At 45.6% G+C, this 20,425-nt stretch overlaps 1 protein-coding gene across 6 annotated transcripts in view; it reads left to right on the top strand.

The window, feature by feature from the left end:
• ddr1 (discoidin domain receptor tyrosine kinase 1) overlaps nucleotides 1-20,425 on the top strand; it is a 30,087-nt gene that overhangs the window by 7,999 nt on the left and 1,663 nt on the right. For 3 of the 6 annotated variants that reach the window (XM_028978900.1, XM_028978898.1, XM_028978899.1), the window contains exons 2-18: nucleotides 4,549-4,703; nucleotides 5,987-6,089; nucleotides 6,800-7,028; nucleotides 7,512-7,659; nucleotides 7,751-7,853; nucleotides 8,883-9,069; nucleotides 13,759-14,008; nucleotides 15,133-15,279; nucleotides 15,519-15,578; nucleotides 16,433-16,599; nucleotides 16,699-16,900; nucleotides 17,678-17,791; nucleotides 18,158-18,462; nucleotides 18,592-18,719; nucleotides 18,806-19,003; nucleotides 19,286-19,550; nucleotides 20,186-20,335. In XM_028978900.1, the coding sequence (XP_028834733.1) occupies nucleotides 4,607-4,703; nucleotides 5,987-6,089; nucleotides 6,800-7,028; nucleotides 7,512-7,659; nucleotides 7,751-7,853; nucleotides 8,883-9,069; nucleotides 13,759-14,008; nucleotides 15,133-15,279; nucleotides 15,519-15,578; nucleotides 16,433-16,599; nucleotides 16,699-16,900; nucleotides 17,678-17,791; nucleotides 18,158-18,462; nucleotides 18,592-18,719; nucleotides 18,806-19,003; nucleotides 19,286-19,550; nucleotides 20,186-20,335 (2,853 nt within the window). In that variant the 5' untranslated portion in view covers nucleotides 4,549-4,606. Of the gene's footprint in view, nucleotides 1-4,548; nucleotides 4,704-5,293; nucleotides 6,090-6,799; nucleotides 7,029-7,511; nucleotides 7,660-7,750; nucleotides 7,854-8,882; nucleotides 9,070-13,758; nucleotides 14,009-15,132; nucleotides 15,280-15,518; nucleotides 15,579-16,432; nucleotides 16,600-16,698; nucleotides 16,901-17,677; nucleotides 17,792-18,157; nucleotides 18,463-18,591; nucleotides 18,720-18,805; nucleotides 19,004-19,285; nucleotides 19,551-20,185; nucleotides 20,336-20,425 lie in introns of those variants that run through there. The other 3 variants (XM_028978894.1, XM_028978896.1, XM_028978895.1) reach the window with 3 other exon arrangements.

Genomic DNA, 20,425 nt, shown 5'->3' with positions numbered 1-20,425 from the left:
TTTCTTTCGGAGGATTGTAATCCAGCAGATGGTAATCAGGGAAACGCAGATGAAAGCCTTGAATGATTTTAGGGTGAAGAGTCTTAAAAAAAAAAAAACTGCAGGTAAAGCCCGTTTTTGAAAGAAGACGTGTGAAGTGAGACTCCCCAGCATGCAGGGACTTGAAGGAGAAAAGCCTTCTGTGGCTGTGAGAGCCAGTGTCCGCTTCAGAATTACCAGAATGCCAGTGGGTGCTTCCGCCATTAAGCGAAGGGCACGTTTACCTTCGTCTGAGTCCGCCACAAGAACATGTAGATTCCTGAAGCGGCTACTGCCACAGGGAAAGAGCGCATTATATCATGCTCTGGATGGTATGAGATGTGCATGATGATTTTGCGTTCAAGTCAAGAGCGCTAAAAAACCTTTTTATGCTGTTCCTTCAGGTGTTTTCAAATCGATTCTCTAAAAGCTCTAGAGCACCAGAATTAAGTAAAGGACAGCAACATTCCCCAATGAAATGTCCATTTCATAATTTCAAAACGTGAACCCAAGATGACTGGATGCAGAAGACTTGAACATTGGCTGCTTGTCCTTGTTCTGGGGTGTCATTCGTTTCTCTGATCAACTGTGACACATGGACTTGCCTTAACAACAGATGAGGTCCAACCAAGAGAAAATATGTCTTCAGTTCCTCATACGGGTGAAGCACCCATTTCAAGTAATTCAGCATGCTTAATTAAGCTGTTAAATAGTAATACTGTGAGAATAATGTATGCTTTCTCCAGTGCAGCAGTCTAATGGCAGAAGGTTGGCAGCACTGACTGCCTGTCCTGCCAGTGTTGAATTTTTCAATTTGACTCGTGACTCAATTCTTTCTCACCCAGGCTGAATCATGACTGGAAGTGTTGACCCATTTCTCCGTCCCTTCCTCCCCCTGCTTCTATTCTGATGGCTAATCCATCCTTCCTCCCATTATCAGATTCCTCAGTCCCTACACCAACACGCTTGTCCGAGGTTGATGATAATGTGTCACTCATTGTTCGAAGATGACCAGTCACCCTCCACATTCCAATTATTTCATTCTGACTGAGGGTTTGATTATAGTACATCCCATCACCGTCTGACTTCCGTAATAGTTTGACACACATAATGTGTCTGTGTGTGTTTTAGTCTGCCAGTATATTGGTGGCTGGGCCAGGAAAGGCAGTAATGCAGGAAGGAACTTCAGGAAACCTGTCAAATGTTTGGACGCCTTTACTGTTAATAATAGTATTTATTATTATTTTTCTCCCATGAAGAGTAAAAAAAAGTTTATTCAGTGACAAAACAGGAACTCTAGGAAATCCCAGAAGTGGTTCATGACCTTGACTCTCTGGCTGCGTTTCTCACACTTCGGGGCAGTGGTGGCCTAGCAGTTAAGGAAGCGGCCCCATAATCAGAAGGTTGCCGATCCGCCCAGGTCCCACTGAGGTGCCACTGAGCAGAGCACCGTCCCCACACACTGCTCCTGTTCAACGCTTGTTCAACGTGCAGTGGTTCCCGCTGGGCTCAGCGCAAAAAATAGGCATGAACTTCGAACGCGGTCATGGTCGTGCTGCAGCGTGTTCTGGCAGGTTAACACACAGTTTTACCTGGACAACTCACAGCTCTCTCCTTCTACAACAGCCTGCAACCTTGGAGTAACAATAGACAACCAACTCTCCTTCTCGACTTTCCCACTCATGTAGATTCCTTCTCTACAATATCAGATGAATCTGTCCTTGTCTATCAACACAGACCCCCCAGGTACTGGTTCGGTCCTTAGTAATCTCACGACTGGACTACTGTATCTCCCTTCTAGCTGGTCTACCTCTATGTACCATCCGACCTCTACAACTAATACAAAATGCAGCAGCACGACTGATCTTCAACCTTCCCAAGTTCTCCCACACCACCCCTCTGCTACGTTCCCTCCACTGGCTCCCAGTAGCTGCAAGCATCAGATTACTGATGCTAACCCACAAAGCCAAACATGGAGTAGCACCATCCTACCTCACAGCCCTTATTACACCTCGCACTGCACCTCGTATACTCCGAGCCTCCAGTACTGCTCGCCTGGTCCCTCCATCTCTGAAGGTAAAAGGAAGACGCTCATCTAGACTCTTCTCTGTCTTTGCCCCTTGGTGGTGGAATTAACGTCCCCTCGAGGTCAGAACAGCTCAGTCACTGAGCACTTTCAAATGGCAGCTCAAGACCTTCCTCTTTAGAGAATATTTAGCTGAACTTGTAACCTTCTTATTGCCTTAATTATGTATAGAAACTACAACAGTGAATAAAAAGATTGTATTCATAGTTGGAGGTCCTAATGAACCAGAATTGATCTCTTCATTGATTGTAACATGGAAGCACGTTGTAAGTTGCTCTGGAAAAGGCCGTCTGCCAAATGATTTAAATGGAAGAGAACTAGAAGCAAAACAAGACGAGGAGTTACAGTGCCACCTACAGGTCTGGAGGGGGGGTTGAAACTACTTGCGGGCTGTCCCCTGCGTCCCCGCGTGGACGACGACATTTCAGGTAACGCTCCATGTGCACCCAGGGTGGTCCAGAGTCGACCTGCACCAGCTACCCCCTCATCCAAGCGTATGCCAGATACTTGGATGTGGGCGTCATGTGTCTGTTGGAGCGAAACTTTAATTCACACGCAGTGAGCGTGTCCTGTCCGAAAATGACGCCCAGATTTCAACTACAGCCGCCAGAGAAATGTCCAGCGAAAGCTTCAGTAATTGCTATAAATGATGTCAGTTTTGGCCGACCTGACTTGGGTGGGGCTTCCCTTCCTGGACGTCGCCGTTTTTTGTTGGCGAATACTGTGTTTGCTGCAGTTACCCAACCTGAGCCAATCAGGAGTTCTGCCTGTGTCAGCAGAACGTGTCGACCGCCAGACCTTTCACTTCACTTCATGTTTGGCTGAAGGGAGGATGTGAAAGTCTTGGTCTCTCTCCGGATGGTTGCGATAACTTGCGGAAAATGTCCAGTGTCCATACGAGACCACGTCATACCATCCCGCACACTCTCGATGTTGGTGCATCTGGACTGTGGTAGACCTTGTCACACTAGAGACGTCACCCTGATTGGGACGTCTTCACCGTTAAAATAAAACCACCAAAGCTTATCCACCATATGTGAAACAGCTGCTCCTCTTTCCAGCAGGTTCTTGGACTTTTTCTTTTTTTTTTATGGTTCGTCTCAGCTTTTTTTTATCGGGTGTGTTTTAGATTATGGAGGTGCTTTTCTTTACTTTTGACCAGAGGGCCAAGATTTCTTTTCTTCTCCTCTTTCTGCTCGCTCACGCTGCCTTGAGTTTTGTATAAGCGGAACATTGTTATGTGTCCACTGAGAGTGTGTCCTTACACTTATTACAGATTGTGATGGAAGACTCAGTCCAACGTGGTTGTCATCGTTGCTGTGTAATTTTTTTTTTTCTTTTGTGAGTTTAGCTGTAAAGATTTTCAGCTCTGGTTCTTTTGGCCTTCATAGGCCATCTGTAATAAACCGAACCCTTTTTATTTCATCACGGTCATTGGGAGAAATTTCTGTCTCCCTCATTTCATTCCAATAGCAGGTTGGGGTGCTTTCTCAAAACAAACCGCCTGTTCCTCTCTTTTTCCAACACTTGCACCCGGTGTCTGTTGCCTAGCGTCTGTCTCTTGTGCTGGACAGCTGCATTGGCTGGCAGTGTCTGACACACACACACACCCACACACATATACACATGCCTCAAACACCGCAGACATTAACACTAATTCATCCCAAACACACACACAAGCCCACACCCTATCATCTGGCTTCCTCCCTCATTCCTTCATTCCTCCTTTTGCCCCCTCCTCTGTCACCCCTCAACCCATCTGCATATTTTCTCCATCGCTCCCTTTTCGTTCCTTGCCTCTCCTCCCGTCTTTTTGTCCCTGGACACCGACCTCCACCCAAGTGGGTACAGCTGTCTGCTTCTCTCACTGGGGTGGGAAGAGCTGGAGAAAAACAGGAGGCTCACAAACACAGCCGCATCGCCCTCTTCGGGGCAGCTGTCGCCCCTCCTGAGGGTCCCAGCCCACCCTATATGACAACGTCCCCCGCCTCTGAAATCTTGGTCCTCTCAGCCCCTGTGTGCACAATCGTTCCTGCTTCTTAAACTTGGGAATAGATTTATGAATAGGGTGCAGATTTCGCTGTTTTCCATTATTTTGTGGGTTGAGCAAGCAGGCATCATGCTCACTGTTGCGCTTGCTGTGCTGAATATTGATCACTAGCGTGGAATAAGTCAACCGAGTTGAGGTTTTTCAGGAGACATCAGGTGTGGGTGATGAATGATGATTTGCCAAATCATTATGCGGATGGCTTGTTTTCTTTTTAAAGCACCCGGGGTGCTTTTAATTATGTTCTCTACGAAAAAAGAAAAAATAAGACAAATGGCAACACTCATTAGAAGTAATGAATGCAATTCATTGCAGAGTATCTGTTTGCAACAGTTTTTATAAAAAGTAACCTCTGACCCATCTTCCCCCCTGTTTGGTCTCTCCATCTCTCTGACAGGTATGTCTGTAGCTGTTAGTGTGTCTCCGGACAGGTAACCAGGTGAGCCGTCGCTGCCATGGAAACGCAGAAAATACCATTTTTGCCGGTTGCCATCATTATCCTCTTTGTCAGCTGGGTGACAGCGCAAGATCACGAATGGCATTTTAACCCGGGTAAGTGGGAAAAGTTCCTAGGGAACTAGATTCATCATAAGCATTCTGCAAGTGAAAACTGAGAAATGGGATGCAGAGAGCAACAATAAATGTCTAGTTATGTAATATCCAATAAATCATTTGTTTGTGTGTCAATGGAAGCCTTTGTAAGTGATAGAAGAAGGTCATGGAGAATGCAGAGTTCATCCTCATCTTGCCTTTGTTGAAGGGTCGAAGGGGGTAAAGCCACATAATCTGGGTTCGAAATATGTACTGCAGTGGACAGATGTCCGAATTTGTAGTCATTCTATTTATTGGCCTGCCATCAGGTTGTCATGGAGATACACTAGGACCCTGCATGTTTGAATTATGAGTTTCTTTATGACAAAGGAAAATAAGAATGGGGGACTGGAGCCACTTCCCGGGGCGCATGTAAGGTGCAACCATACGTAGTTATTTGTCTCCGATGAGAAGGGAGACGAGAGCACATAGGCAGGGGACAGTGGGGAGAGCGATGACGTAATGAAACAGGCACCTGTCCATGAAAGATGGCTGCCTGTGGGAGAGGGTGGGGGTACGGCTTAGGGCGGTTGGGGAGAGGGTTTGTGTTCCAGCATTGCATTCTTGTCCACTGACTCACTGACAGCAGTGAGAGAGGCACAGCCCCGCACCCCAAACATATTCTCTGGTTCCAATAGCTCACCCCACACTGAGTCTTGGCTTTGTGCTCTCCTTAAGTAATGCTTGAATTGAGCATTGACGCATGAAGCTGACTAAGTCATGTGACCAAGTCTCTGTCCGCCGTTGTCTTTTCCTCAGTCTCCTGTTTCTGTGTTGGTTGCCTGTGATATCTAATGGAACTGGGCCTTTGGAAATGTGTGAATCTGAGATGTAGTTCTGGGATTTCTCTAGGCAAAGCCAGTTGTGTGTGTGTGTGTGTGTGTGTGTATTAATGACTACCAGAGCTAAGAAACAGATTTGGTTCTCTGTAGAACCATAAAAAAAATTGCTGTAAAGTCAATGAATCAAGCGCAAAACCAAGCCAAAAGTTTCAAAGAGAGAGCGTCCATAAAAGATGACCCTTTTGTGGATTATGCTCACCATATGCATTAATGAAATCACGATTTGCTCACCACATGGCTGTAGGTCAGACAATGGTGATGTCAGTGTAAAGCTCATGAGCATCTTTCTCATGAACATCTGCTCAGTTCTTTTCACCTCTACACCGTCTTCCCTGTCCCTGTCCTATTCCTTTTTGCGTCGCTCTGTCTCTGCCTCATATTCTTACATCCCCTCACGTCCAGCTCATTGTCGTTATGCCCTGGGGATGGAGGACCGCACTATCCCTGATTCAGCCATCTCAGCTTCCAGCTCCTGGTCTGATTCAACAGAAGCCAAGCACGGCAGGTAATGTCCCTATGTCCTCTCACTTTGCGTGTGTGGGATAGCAGGGGGGGGGTGGAGAATACATTTGATGTTAAGCGTGTCATTGGTCTGTCCTCATGTTCACCTTGTAGTTTTCACCACACACATGTGCACATACACACATTCATGTTCTCTATTGCGACATGAATGCGGTCCTACACACCGCATGCCGCATCTGGAGGCTGTAGAGTCAAGAGGTTGCCCAACGCACAGTTGGGAGGGGTGGAGGTGGGGTTGTTTGGGTACGGATCTTCTTGGCTGGAAATCCCACCACCATGTGTGTGCGATTTAAAGCTCCAGTTGCTTTTACGACTCCTTAGGGGATTTGGGCGGGGTTAAGGGTCATGAATTTAAAAGGAGAGCGGGAGGTTATGGGGTGCTGATAGATTATGAGGAAGGGATGGGTGGGTTGCTGTGCAAAAGAGGGGTGGGTGTGTGTCTTCAGCGTTGGACCGGGAGAGAGAGAACAGTGAGAGGCAGTGAATTAAAGCATATATGAAGCAGTGCACTGGAACAGAAGAATTAGGACTTACTGGTAAATGTTACATCAGTCCCTCTTCACATATCACACTACACCCCTGGAGCCCTGAGGGGGTCGCACTCATCCAGCACATTCGCAAATACAATGTTCTTGACTGTGTAAACAGACAGCTTTGAAACTTTTTCTTATTTTTTTCCCGGCCTCCTATCAGGTTAAGCACAGGTGAGGGGGACGGTGCCTGGTGCCCTCTAGGACCAGTCTTCCCCAGTGGATCGGAGTATCTCCAGATCGATCTGGGCTCCCTGCATTTCCTGGCTCTGGTGGGCACACAGGGGCGCCATGCAGACGGCCATGGGAGGGAGTTTGTCCGCAGCTACCATTTGCGCTACTCTCGGGATGGACGCCACTGGCTGACTTGGAAAGACAGATGGGGCCAGGATGTATGTATTACACACACGCTTAATAATTCGGTTTTGGTCTGTGAAGCAACTACTTTGTAGTAGAAGTGTTAAAACATCGTTATAGCAATATATCGTAATATTTTATGTGGTGATATTGTATCGATACAGGGACATCAGATATCTATATTTTTGTTTACAAAGTTAGTCCAGAATTCAGTTATGTTGTTTTGGCTGAATTATTAATCTAATGATCCACACAGATCCTACACAGAATCTTGTATATCAGGTCTTATTACATTTTCAGTGTACTGTAGAGTATTGCAATATGTTCAGTATCACAATACAATATCATGATATGACACATATTTCGTGATACATATTGTATCGTGAGATCCTTGCAGTATTTTAATACTATCACTGTTGTAATACCTACACCTTAAAATTAACGCAGCTTAAATGCAGCGTAAGTGATTCTTTAACCAATCATTAATTCCGTTTCTGGGTTTTGATTGTGTCTGTTAGGTGGTGCCTGGGAATGAGAACACTTATGATGTGGTTCTAAAGGACCTGGGTCCCCCGGTTGTGGCCCGCATGGTGCGGTTCTATCCCCTGGCTGATCGGGTCATGAGTGTGTGTCTGAGAGTGGAGCTGTATGGTTGTCTTTGGAATGGTGAGTTGAGCAGGCTAAATAATAATGAAAGAGGCTTTCTATGTCTTTCAGTGTAGTGAAACATCTCCCTCATGTCTGTTGCTTCTCACAGATGGTCTGAAGGCCTACACAGCACCAGTGGGCCACGTCATGCACCTCTCAGGCTTACCTGTGTACCTTAACGACTCCACCTACGATGGCAGCACAGAAGCAGGGTGAGGCAAACAACTAGAGAAATAACTGTAAGGCAAAGTTTCGAGATCAAGATAAAATCATGAATGGACCAGTTATGCAGCTATTTGCATACCCTTGTGTAGGTGTTTTTGAGTGGTAGTAGCCTAGTGGATAAAACACTCACCTATGAACCAGAAGACCCAGGTTCAAATCAAACTTACTACCATTGTGTCCCTGAGCAAGACACTTAACCCTCAGTTGCTCCAGAGGGACAGTCCCTGTAACTACTAAGTCGCATAAGTCGCTCTGGATAAGGGCTTCTGAAAATGCTTTAAACTTAAACGAGTGGGATCGCCACCTACTATCTAGGGGCAGTGGTGGCCTAGCAGTTAAGAGAGCAGCCCTGTAATCAGAAGGTTGCCGGATTGAATCATGATCTGCCAAGGTGCCACTGAGTTGCCACTGAGCAAAGCACCGTCCCCACACACTGCTCCCTGGGTGCCTTTCATGGCTGCCCACTGCTCACTCAGGGTTAAATGCAGAGGACACATTTCACTGTGTGCACCATGTGCTGTGCTGCTGTGATGACAATCACTTCACTTTACAGCCATGTACTGCAACACATGCCTCTGTGGCTTTAACTTCTGGTCTCTTGCTGATTTGCCAGCTGTGAGAAGGCTCCGGCCCATTCCTCTGGCTTTGTCAGGGTGTACTTTCACACTGTACTTTTCAATAAATGCTCCCACGTGCCCTTTTAATGGGTCAGAAACGTCTTTGTTATGAGTGTGAATGAGTGATTGACGTAAGCCAGATGTGTGTGCATGTGTGTAAAAGAGCCTGTGAAAGCTGTTTGGGTCCATTTGCTTGGTGAGATTACATCTGTTAGTGTAAGTGTCCTGGTTGTTGGGGAATATTACACTGCTCTGGACCAATCTATTTATGGTTTTGTTATGATTGCGTTGCTGCACATCTGAACAGTGTGCGTGTTTTTTTTGTTTTTTATTGAGTGTTTGTGGATGTGCGGATGTGTGAGCTGTGCATAACGTGCCTACTTGTTCTTCTATGTGCAGGGTGCAGTTTGGAGGTCTTGGGCAGCTGTGTGACGGTGTGCTGGGTGGGGACGACTTCACCGAGAGCAAAGAACTCCGGGTGTGGCCCGGCTATGACTACCTGGGCTGGAGCCGTGAAGTGCTCGGCCAGGGCAGTGTGGACATTGAGTTCCATTTTGAAAAAACGCGGACCTTTCACACTGTGCAGGTCAGTCTCACCCGTGTACAAAAGCAGAGCTGAGTGAAGTTATGGGTAACGGATATGGATAAATGCTTGCATGTGTCTTTGTGCAGGAAGAGACTTCAAGTCACGCTCTCCCACTTGAGAGTGGAGCGTGAATGCACTTTGACCTCACAGAAGTGCTGAATGCATTTTGAACTGCTATAGTAAAGACAAGAACAAATTTTGAAAGGCAAACAGATCCCAGAGTGTGTGGTTCTCTGCTCTCTGCACATCTCAGTCTGGTTTGATTGTCTCTTTCTTTGTCCTTTGTATTCCCTCTGTTTTTCCCTGTGACATTTTTCTGCACTGCTCATCAGGATGCTGTCAGAAGGCCACAAGATGAATTTTTCCCAAAGGACTTTTTAGGAAGGCCATTACATTAGGGCTGGTGTGAAGCATAACTGAGAGTACACAGTAATAAATCATGGGTAGTTTAGCACACACCAATAAACAAAGCAGCTCCATGGCATAGATCTTAATGGCTGCACAAATGAACAGAGCAGGACCCTATAAATATTGCACAGACTGTATAGCCCATTTTTCTGTCAACAGTGGGAGGAAGCTTGAAGTCTATAATTGGTGTTGGGGAAACTTTTTTTTTTTTTTTTTTTTTGAAGAGATGAAGATGAAGATAAACCACTCTTCCCTTAATTTGTTTAGATGGGAATAACAATGTCCCAAGTGTCCATTCAATGATGGTATGAAGATGTGCACTAGGGTGCTTTTATATGAGAATCCTTTAATTAACACAGTCAGGGTGTCTATTGGAGCTTGATTTGTCGCTCTTATTTAGTTGTTTGTCTCTGCTGGCTCTTTGCTTGAGCTTGGCTCTGTCATTGTTGTTTTAATAGCGGTATATTATTGTGACGCGCTGTGTGACATTTGTGGACTTGGGAGTACATTGAGAACAGGATTTTATGTTCCCACTAGTAGTTTGGAATTCTGCTCCCTTCCTGTAAACACAACAGCTTTGAATTGTTCACTCGTATTTATTCTATTTATTTTGTCATGGGTTTTCTTTTGAAGACACCAAAAAGGCTTTGTGTCCTTTTGCAAAGAACTCTTGTTGATGGTTTTTACAAGAAACGTTCCGTCCTCCATTCGCTCTGTATTTTCGGTGAGTGTAGAAGTGAGTTCGTGTCCTGTGTGTGTTGAAGTGAGATCGTCTCCATCCCAGGGGAGGTTGCCCATTACTTTGTGTTTGTTGACTTATTAGGACTCCTCTTGGCATAATAAGTTACATTTTGACCTCTCTGCTGGGGTCGCTGTGTCTTTCTGCTCCACTTTAGGACAGCTGCTTACTTTGTGCCTGTGCATGGGCACATGTGGCTTTAGTTTAGACGATGACCCAGCTCCCAGTGTGAGGTTAATTGCTAACCTGTTACAGTCTTTATTTTGTGTGCCCACTCCCTCTCTTCTCTCTCTCGCTCAGCGATCAATAAACTGCCATGTGGCAAATGTGACCTGCAGCAAATGTGTTGGAAAATGGCAATTTTCCCCTCCCTGATTTCAGGTAGTGGCATAAATAGCAGCCTCTTTCTGATATATGTGAACTTAGCCAACTGCTTCAGATTCCAAGCATGGCAACAGAAGTGAAATCCATTGCAGGAACATTGGCTTTGTTATCTTCATGTGAAGTGCCTTGGACACACAGCTGATAACAGGAGATATAGTAGTGACGCCTGTTTACAGAAGCCCCCTCTGCTCAAGCAGCAGGCCATTCACATTCTTGGCTCTTGACTCTAAATAAGAGAGTTGAGGAACACAAGTGGTTTGGAAAATGCAGGACCTGCTATATTGGCAGCAAGATGTCCACCATTGAACTGGAGGTACTTTTATTCTGCCTCGTTTATTCCACATAGTAGACAGTGAGTAGATCAACAGGCTGGCCTTGCACACCACAGAACCACAGATTTGGGGGCACATTCTGTAGTGGAAATGGAGTACTGGGTTTACATTTACATTTACAGCATTTATCAGACGCCCTTATCCAGAGCGATTTACAATCAGTAGATACAGGGACAGTCACCCTGGAGCAATTTAGGGTTAAGTGTCTTGCTCAGGGACACAATGGTAGTAAGCGGGATTTGAACCTGGGTCTTCTGGTTCATAGGCGAGTGTGTTACCCACAAGGCCACTAATTAGGGTTGATTAATGTCTAGAGCGAACACAAAGCAAGACATGAGATTGTTTTAGAGCTTTCATTTAACCAGTTAGTTTGCTAACCGTCTAAACCGCTGTACAGATGATGCCATCTCCCATCTCATCCACCTGGACACTCGGGAGGGAAATGATGTTAAAATGCTCTTCATTAACTACAGTTTAGCATTTAACACAATAATCCCTTCCACACTCACCACCAAGCTGGAGCACCTGGGACTCAGCTCATCTCTCTGTCAGTGGATCTCCAACTTCCTAACTGGGAGACCACAGGCAGTAAGGATGGGCGGACATGTCTCAGCCACCGCCACTCTCAGCACTGGAGTCCCCCAGGGCTGTGTTTTGAGCCCCCTTCTGTACTCTCTGTAAACCTACGACTGTGCAGCCACTACTAGCTCCACCACCATCATGAAGTTTGCTGACGACACTGTCGTGGTGGGCCTGATCTCTGACAATGACGAGACAGCCTACCTGGAGGAGGTTGGAAATCTGGTGAACTGGTGCCAGAGGAACAATCTCCACCTGAACGTCAGCAAGACAAAGAAGTTGATAGTGGACTTCAGTACCAAGCAGGAGAGGAACTATCAGACCCCTGTCATCAACAGGAGCCCAATGGAGAGAGTGGACAGCTTCCGTTACCTCGGTGTTCACATCACGCAGGACCTGTCATGGTCCTGTCACATCAACATGGTGGGGAAAAAGGCCTGGCAGCCTGAGACGCCTGAGAGACTTTAGACATCGCTCCAAGGTGCCTGCACCATAGAGAGCATCCTGGCGGGAAACATCTCAGCCTGGTTCGGGAACAGCACCATGCAGGACGAGCAAGCCCTACAGACGGTGGTTCGATCATTAGTACGCATAATCTGTACCAAGCTCCCTGACCTTCAATCCATCTACAGCAAATGGTGCTGGACCAGGGCCAGGAAGATAGTGAAGGACCTCAGCCACCCCAACAATGGACTGTTGTTCTCTGCTGCGATCAGGGAAGCGCTTCCGCTCCCTGAAGTCCAACACTGAGAGAATGAGGAGGAGCTTCTTCCCGCAGGCTATACAAGCTCTCAACAACAACAACACCACTACATAGGACAGAACACTAATACACTCCAGCACTTTCAATCACTTCTGGACCCTATCCCCCCAGAATTTTGCACAAATTTTCACTTTACTTTAACTTATACATTTGCACACCTTCACCCTACCTGTTTAAAAACATAATTGTAATATTTGGTTATGTTTGCAATATTTGCATATTGGTTTCACTTGAATACATGCAATAAATAACTCAAAACATGTTTTATATTCTAGTTTCTTTGCTCTGATTACTGCTTTGTACACTCTTGGCATTCTCTCGATGAGCTTCAAGAGGTCGTCACCTGAAATGCTTTTCCAGCAGTCTTGAAGGAGTTCCCAGAAGTGTTTAGCACTTGCACTGGCTTTTCCAGCTCACCCCAAACCATCTAGATTGGGTTCAGGTCCGGTGACTGTGGAGGCCAGGTCTCCACTTTTTGTTAAGTACATAACTCCACATGTGTTCGTTCATAGTTTTGATGCCTTCAGTGTGAATCTACCAACGCAAATGGTCATGAAAATAAAGAAAACACATTGAATGAGAAGGTGTGTCCAAACTTTTGGCCTGTACTGTATATTTCTAAATCTTATCTCTCAAGAGGTAATATCCAATTTGTGGGAGTAAATTTCTGATTTTATCAGAGATAAGCAATTTGAGATATGCATCTACATTGAGGAATTTCCATTCTCTCTTGAGTATTTATATGCTGGAAAAAGCCATTCTTTCCTCCTGTGTCCACTGGTTTCCTTTTTCAATCTTCACTTTTTCACTAGTTATGACCTAGGATACAGCTTTCTCTTAGAACCCCTGTCCTTATTCATTATAAGCCAGTAGACTAAACTGATCTCAGGGCAGAAGCTTTGAGATTTTGTTGAGGGGTTTGATTCCAAGACTTGACAAGGTTTTTCATTTGCTCATGCAACATTCATTGCTTTTGTTCATGCACCATATGTATTTATTAGAATGTTGAAAATTGAATACATGTCCCTAAATGACACTCTTTCTGGTTCAGTACAAACAGAAAAAATAGCAGATAGTTGTTCTCTGTCTTCATCTCCTCATCACTATAACTTCAGTAGCGGTTTCATGTTAGTCTATGATAGAAGGTCAGAACTAATCTGTCAGTGGATTTGATTTACATGATCATTAATATTTAATCATCAGCATATTTAAAGTATACCTACATCATACCTTTTGATGTCTAGTGGAGTCCATGCCTGTATTGGTTTGGTCTGCTCATCACGAACACACATGTCCAGAGAGCAGTGCTCCATTTTCTTTACATATGAACAGATTTACCCAAATTGTCAATAATCAATTTTGGAATTGCATCGTGTGCTGCGTGTGGTATCTTGAAATAATTTTTTTTTTGATGTGTCCGTGTTTGAGGCACCAGTGAATTTTAAACATGATCTTTGTTCTCTGTCTCTGTTCTCTCACCTCAGATTCACAGCAATAATCGGCACACTCAGGGAGTTCGTGTGTTCAATAAAGTGCAGTGTGTGTTTAAGCGAACTCTGCTGCAACCGTGGTCCTCTCCGCCGCTGGTCCTCATGGTGCCTCTGTCCGATCTGAAGGACCCGTCCTCTCGGCCCATCTCCCTTCCACTGGGCGGCAACCCCGCTCAGATCCTTCGCTGCCAGTTCTTCTTTGCTGACAATTGGCTCCTCATCAGCGAGATCTCTTTCTTCTCTGGTATGCACAACTGGAAGATATGAGACACCAGTAGATAATGGGATACTTTGATCTCCTGTATGTTTCTGTTTTAGACCAGCACACTGTCATGCTCAGGTTTCAGCAGTTCCTAAATTATAAAATCTAATTGCACGGGATTATTCTGTGCCCATGCCAAAATGTCCAAAGCGGTGGGGTTCTTAGAAAAAATTGTGGAGGTAGTCGCCCAGTGCCTGCTGAGATAAAACAGGCCTGTTTGGAGACCCAGGCAGTGGAATTTGAGAATAGAGATAAGTACTATTAAATACCATGAAGAAGGAAACTAATGCTCACCAAGGGATTTCTGTGAACAGAGACTCTTTAGATATGCTAATGTTCATTTCTTTTTCAACTACGGATTTCTTCTCAGGTCCGGTTGGTTTTTTAATTTTTTAGATACTTTTGCTCCATGTTTTGTACGGGGAAAATGTACAGTAGACCATGCTTTGAAAATGGACATCGAACCAGCACAGAACTGTGCCAGTTAATACAAATATAGTTGAACCTTGGAAAAACAGTGCATCAGATCTGGACACACTCCCACCCAACTCCACTCAAATTCCAATGTCCGTCTCGCAAAATTGAATACCAGTGAATAAATACACTGTGACTAAGTTATATTTCTCATGTACAAACAAATAAATGTGTTGTAAGTGATAAACGTAGGACAGTATTCATAATCTTAATTCATACGTTGATAAATGCATGCCCCTTGCAGTCCTGTTTGTTTTGGAATCTGGCCTGTAGACACACACATCGGCATTTTGTTAGGTACACCTTCCCTTCCTTCAAGATAAAGTTAAATGTTTGGAGTCCCAAAGTGTAACCCATCTGTTGCTGTACCTCTTTTACCCCTGTGTTCCATTTCGGACCAGATGTTACTTGGGTGGTGGACCAGCATAGCATTTTGTCAGGCGCTGCATTATTTGAACTAATTAGTGTTAAAAGCGAGGGGTCACCACCCACAGGAGTGGTCTGAATCAAACCACTGATGAAGGGGGGGGGAAGTGCGCTGCTTAGGAAGGTGGTTGAACAGTGGCCGAAATTAGTTAAATTAAGCATGTTTTAATAATGTCATGTACATTGTTGATTTCTTTTCCTCATAGAACCATACAAGGATCAGAACCCAGAGTCTGGGCCTTCAGTGCCTCCGTTTCCACCCCTGTTTTCTCCTCCTCCTCGTCCCACCATTCTTACATCGCCAAAGCCCAGCCTTGATCCGGGATCCTCCAACCATACCAGCAGCCTGCACGGTGAGTGTTCTTTGCCCCTTCACTGTCCCATAACTGCTCCGTATGGGTCTATGTGGTTTAATAGAGTGATGAGTGACATTCATCCCCAGCCGCCCAAGTCACCAGTCATTTTCCCAGACTCCATGACTCCTTAGACATTCCACTCCTCAAATTTCCTTTATCACTCCTGCCCTTACCTCCTCATCCACATTTTCCCATCTATTCAGTCCCATCCTATTCTCTTCCCTTCCCTTCTCCAGACCCTTCCATGACCACCACTAGACCTGTGATGAAGAGTTCAGTGAACAACACGTTGTCAGGTGAGATCTGAGGTAGAAAGAGAAGTGGGCAAACTGAGCAGAGAGTGAGATTTAGTGGAGGTCCCATGGTAAAGACGCATAGATCACAGACTTGCCATGTCTGGCTGTGTCTCTCATGTGACAATGAAGTAGCTGACTTATCTTTACCCTGAGCGCAATGTACATGGTGTATTTAGGCTTAGGGCGAGTACACTGTAACAGTGCATCTATGTGTGTTATATGGCCAAAAGAGAGATGCTGAGAACATTTTTAAGTTAAATGAGCTTTTTTTTTCTGACTCTTTACTTTTGTGGGTCTGGCTGGCCACATGTATTCAAATCTGGTGAAGTGTGGTTTGGAGTTATTCATTTAAAACATCATTAACACTGTCCCCCCACTGAGACTGAGGCCTTTCATGTGCATTATGAGCTGATATAATTATTTGGGTTTTGTTTGTGGTGCACAAATTCTTCAGTTCCACACTGAGGGAAAACTTTAATCTTATTTGGCTTAATCAATGCATTAGTTTATCCACTCAGTCGAGGAAGTCCTGGCCAGCAAGAACTCGAATGTCCTTTAGGGTGTTTTTTTTTTTTCTCCGCATATTAATGTCTATATGTAAGCTGTTAGCAGGCCTTAGAGGCATTTCTTTACCCCAGTGTGCATGCAAATACTTAATAAATGTAAGGGGTGCGTGTGAAAACTGGAATAATGGTGTCGATGGTATAGAAACTAAATGAGGTTAACACAGACTGGGCCTGATTCACACCTACTCATTCGACCATATGTGTCACATGACACACCCTCCTACAGACCTTTCTCCTTTCCCTAGGCACAAATCCTAATTCCAAATCCTTTTCTATGGGTTTGTCTAGGGGTCGAGCTTACTGCAGTAACCCCAAGACCAGGACTCCCTGTTGCTAAGGACGACAGCAGCAATACAGCCATTCTTATTGGCTGCCTGGTGGGCATCATACTGTTGCTACTGGCTATAATAGCTGTAATTCTCTGGAGACAATACTGGAAGAAAATCCTGGGCAAGGTGAGAGCGGGAATAACCAGAGACTTGTGTCTGTGTATGCAAACATATATGTGTGGATAATGTGGTAAATGCATTCTCTTCACCGCTTGGTCACCTTAGGCACAGGGTAGCCTGTCAAGTGATGAGCTGCGTGTCCACCTCTCTGTCCCATCTGACAACGTGGTCATCAACAACACACACAGCTATTCCAGCCGCTACCAGCGCATTCACACATTTCCCGACGAGCGGGAGCGGGACGGAGAGGGGGAGTACCAGGAGCCTATTGCGTTGCTGCGGCCTCGAGAGGACCGCGATAGCACAGGTGAGGCTTGTAAAAAGCCCAGAATTTCATCATGGCACACACTCATCTATGGCTGCCAGTAGCATTCACATAATGTCTGTTATTGTGTTTGTTGAAATCCAATCGATACATTTGGAGCCACAAATGGCCAGATACCGACCCAGATGACCAGCCAGCCAGTCTGTGATGCAAAAGTCATATGTCTGAGACTCCGATCTTAAATGGCGCTTGACAGATGGAGAGCGGCATGTTGTCAGGGAAGCCAAGATTCTTGGAAATATGGCCACTGCAAATAAATAGAAAAAAATGTGCAGTCTTAATCATCTGTCTGAATGTTTGCTTGTTTTAGCCGCCATGTTTATTTTCTGCTCTGGCTTCATCTGATGTGTGAAGCGGCACCCTTTTCCTGGCTACACGTCCTGTGCTACATTATTCATGTTTTTTTTTTTTCCCCACGTCCATGTTCAATATGTCTCCTCCGGTATAGTAACATAACAGGACAGCCCTTATAGTATAGTATAGGGGCAGTGTAAAATCAGCCTGTACTGTTGGTCTCCAACAGTACAGGTATCAGCATGATGTTTGTTCATGAGTCTCTCGTGCACGGACGCTGCAACCCCAGCTGTGGATGAATTGCCCGCTAACATTGCCTGTGTTGTGCTGTGCTGCCTGTGTAACTGCATCCCTTCTCGCGACCGTGGTGTGTTGCGGTTACTCTAACTGTTGTGTTGTGTGTGTGTGTGTATTTGTTGTCCATTTTGTGTTGTGCCATGTGTGGTGTGTTGTGTCCCATCCCAGCCTTGCTGTTAAACAACCCGGCCTATCACCTTCTCCTGTCAGAGACGAGGCATGTAGCCCAGCAGCTGACACACTACCCCAGCGCTCGGGAAAAGCCCCAGAATGTCCCTCCGGGTAAGAGGAGGGGGGCAAGACAAACCCCTCAAAAACATGGCGTGGGCAACGACAAGGCATGTAAATTCAGGAAAGGCCAAAATGGAGCACCGTGCTAGTAAAATAGTCTGAATGCTGAGAATAATAGAATGTTTACAGAATATTGGTGCTATCAATGCTTTGCTCCAGTGAATTGAATTTTTTTTTTTGCATGTACTTGATCATCGTATGATGTCTGTGGCATGTATAGGTTTACTCACTGTATGTTGGTGTGTCTTCTAGTGTCACCTAACTGTATACAATGTGTTGTTTATTTGGGGTGTACTGTAAAACACTCTGACTTTTACCCACGTGTTCTTCCCCACTTTTATCTGAATCTCTTGCCAGCCTGCGCTATGGACTTGATGAAAGGTTTACCTACTCAAGAGGAGCCACCACCTTATCCAGGAGCGCCGCCTTACCCTCAAGCTCCATCGGTGTCTCCGCCTCCACCATTACTCTCCCCTGCAGGTTCTGCCAGCGTTCCGCACTATGCCGAGGCTGACATTGTGTGCCTGCAGGGTGTCAGTGGCAACAACACCTACGCCGTCCCCGCCCTCTCTTCATCTCCACCAGACTGCACGCCGTTGCCGGAACTTCCACGTCAGTTCCTGGTGTTCAAAGAGAAGCTGGGGGAGGGTCAGTTTGGCGAGGTGGGTATTTGATGACATGAAAAATGGCTAAATGTAAAGGTTAAAAAATAAAACACATACAGTAGTAGTACATACAGAAAGATCTTTCAGGTCATCCACTCATGTCATGTATGTGTTTTCTGCTCTTAGGTGCACTTGTGTGAGATAGAGAATCCCCAGGATCTGCCCATCCTGGAGTTCCCCTTCAATGTAAGGAAAGGCCGCCCCCTGCTGGTGGCTGTTAAGATACTGCGACCAGATGCTTCTAAAAATGCCAGGTCTGTCCAACAATTGAACTGAAACAATTGTATCAGGCATCTTTATTACATTGTTACTGACATTCTATGTCCAATTTTCCCACTAGGAATGACTTCCTGAAGGAAGTGAAGATCCTGTCCCGTCTGAAAGACCCCAATATAATCCGCCTGCTGGGTGTATGTGTGAGCAGTGACCCTCTGTGCATGGTGACTGAGTACATGGAATGTGGTGACCTCAACCAGTACCTGTCACAAAGAGCACTGCTGGACAAGGCTGGACCTTCACACAACTCGCCCACTGTCAGGTAATACTGACACATAATGGGGCAAAGGCTTTCACTGGGTTCTATTGTCATTCATTTGTGGTTCATGAATTTGGAAAAGCTGTGTGTATGGGCTGAGATAAAAAAAAATAGACTGCTTAAATTACTTAAATGATTATGACCACTAATCAGTTGAAATGAAATGAAGTATGAAATTACACTCAATCACGTGCGACCAAATCTTCACTAGGATGAAATGTACTTGCATCCTCAGCATTAACAGTAACTCAACTGCCCTCTCACTCTCTTCCGGCCATTTCTCAGCTACCCTGCTCTGATCTCCATGGCCAGTCAGATTGCCTCTGGTATGAAGTTCCTGTCCTCGCTGAACTTTGTCCATCGTGATCTGGCCACACGTAACTGCCTGGTGGGAGGGGAGAGGGGGGAACAGGACGACAGAGGCGGAGAGCGGCAGATAAAGATCGCTGACTTCGGCATGAGCAGGAACCTCTACGCCGGAGACTACTATCGCATACAGGGGCGCGCTGTGCTGCCCATCCGCTGGATGGCATGGGAGTGTATACTCATGGTGAGCATGGTCCTGTTCTGAAGGTCCCCTTACATTAATTTTTTTTTCCATGTCCCCTAATACTGTATCTGAAGTCTCTTACCAAAATTTAGCCGTAGTGCAGAATTACAGCCACTTTGATCCAGTCCCACAATGAGATTTCCCAGGACGCGCCGTTTCAGTGTCTGTGGCCTTAACTGCTAATGAGGAGGAGAGAGGCGGGATGAGGAGGAGAGCGGCCTATAGGAGTTGAGCGGGCATTCACGGAAATGACGTCATCACCACCGTTCACCAACCACAATGTTGGTGCAGACAGGAAGCCGTCTCTGCGTTTTCCAGAAAATATATATTTGTGCTCATTTTTACATTATCTCCACCAACTCTCCTGATTAATGTTGTCAGGGAGGGGTGCGAAATTCTCTGGGCTGAAAAGGCATGTGAAACGGGAGGTAACCTGTCCCCTTATTACATCATAAGGAGACAAATTCCAGATCTGTCCGTGAGAGCTGTCACTCTCTGAACGGCCAAAGCATACTTTCCACCTATCGCCATTTCTAGCCACTGAAAGACCGTAGACAGACAAGGGGAACTCGTATTAATGTTAAATGTGTAATGTGTGCCAAATGTTTTCCACCATTTCTGTGTGTTCTTTGCAGGGGAAGTTCACCACAGCCAGCGATGTGTGGGCATTTGGAGTGACTCTGTGGGAAATGTTAAATGTATGTCAGGAGCAGCCCTACTCCAACTTGACCGACGAACAGGTCATTGACAACGCAGGAGAGTTCTTCAGGGACCATGGCAGACAGGTCTCCCTTCCGATTACACTTACTCACTCACTGTCCAATGGTGAATGTCAGCTGGTCGTAACTTCGCTTCACTCCACTGTCCTCCTCTCT

Source organism: Denticeps clupeoides, chromosome 5 (genome assembly GCF_900700375.1).
Source record: "Denticeps clupeoides chromosome 5, fDenClu1.1, whole genome shotgun sequence".
Classification (NCBI taxonomy): Eukaryota; Metazoa; Chordata; class Actinopteri; order Clupeiformes; family Denticipitidae; genus Denticeps; species Denticeps clupeoides.
The sequence above is the reverse complement of the archived record's forward strand: the minus strand, read 5'-3'. Positions and strand labels throughout refer to the sequence as shown.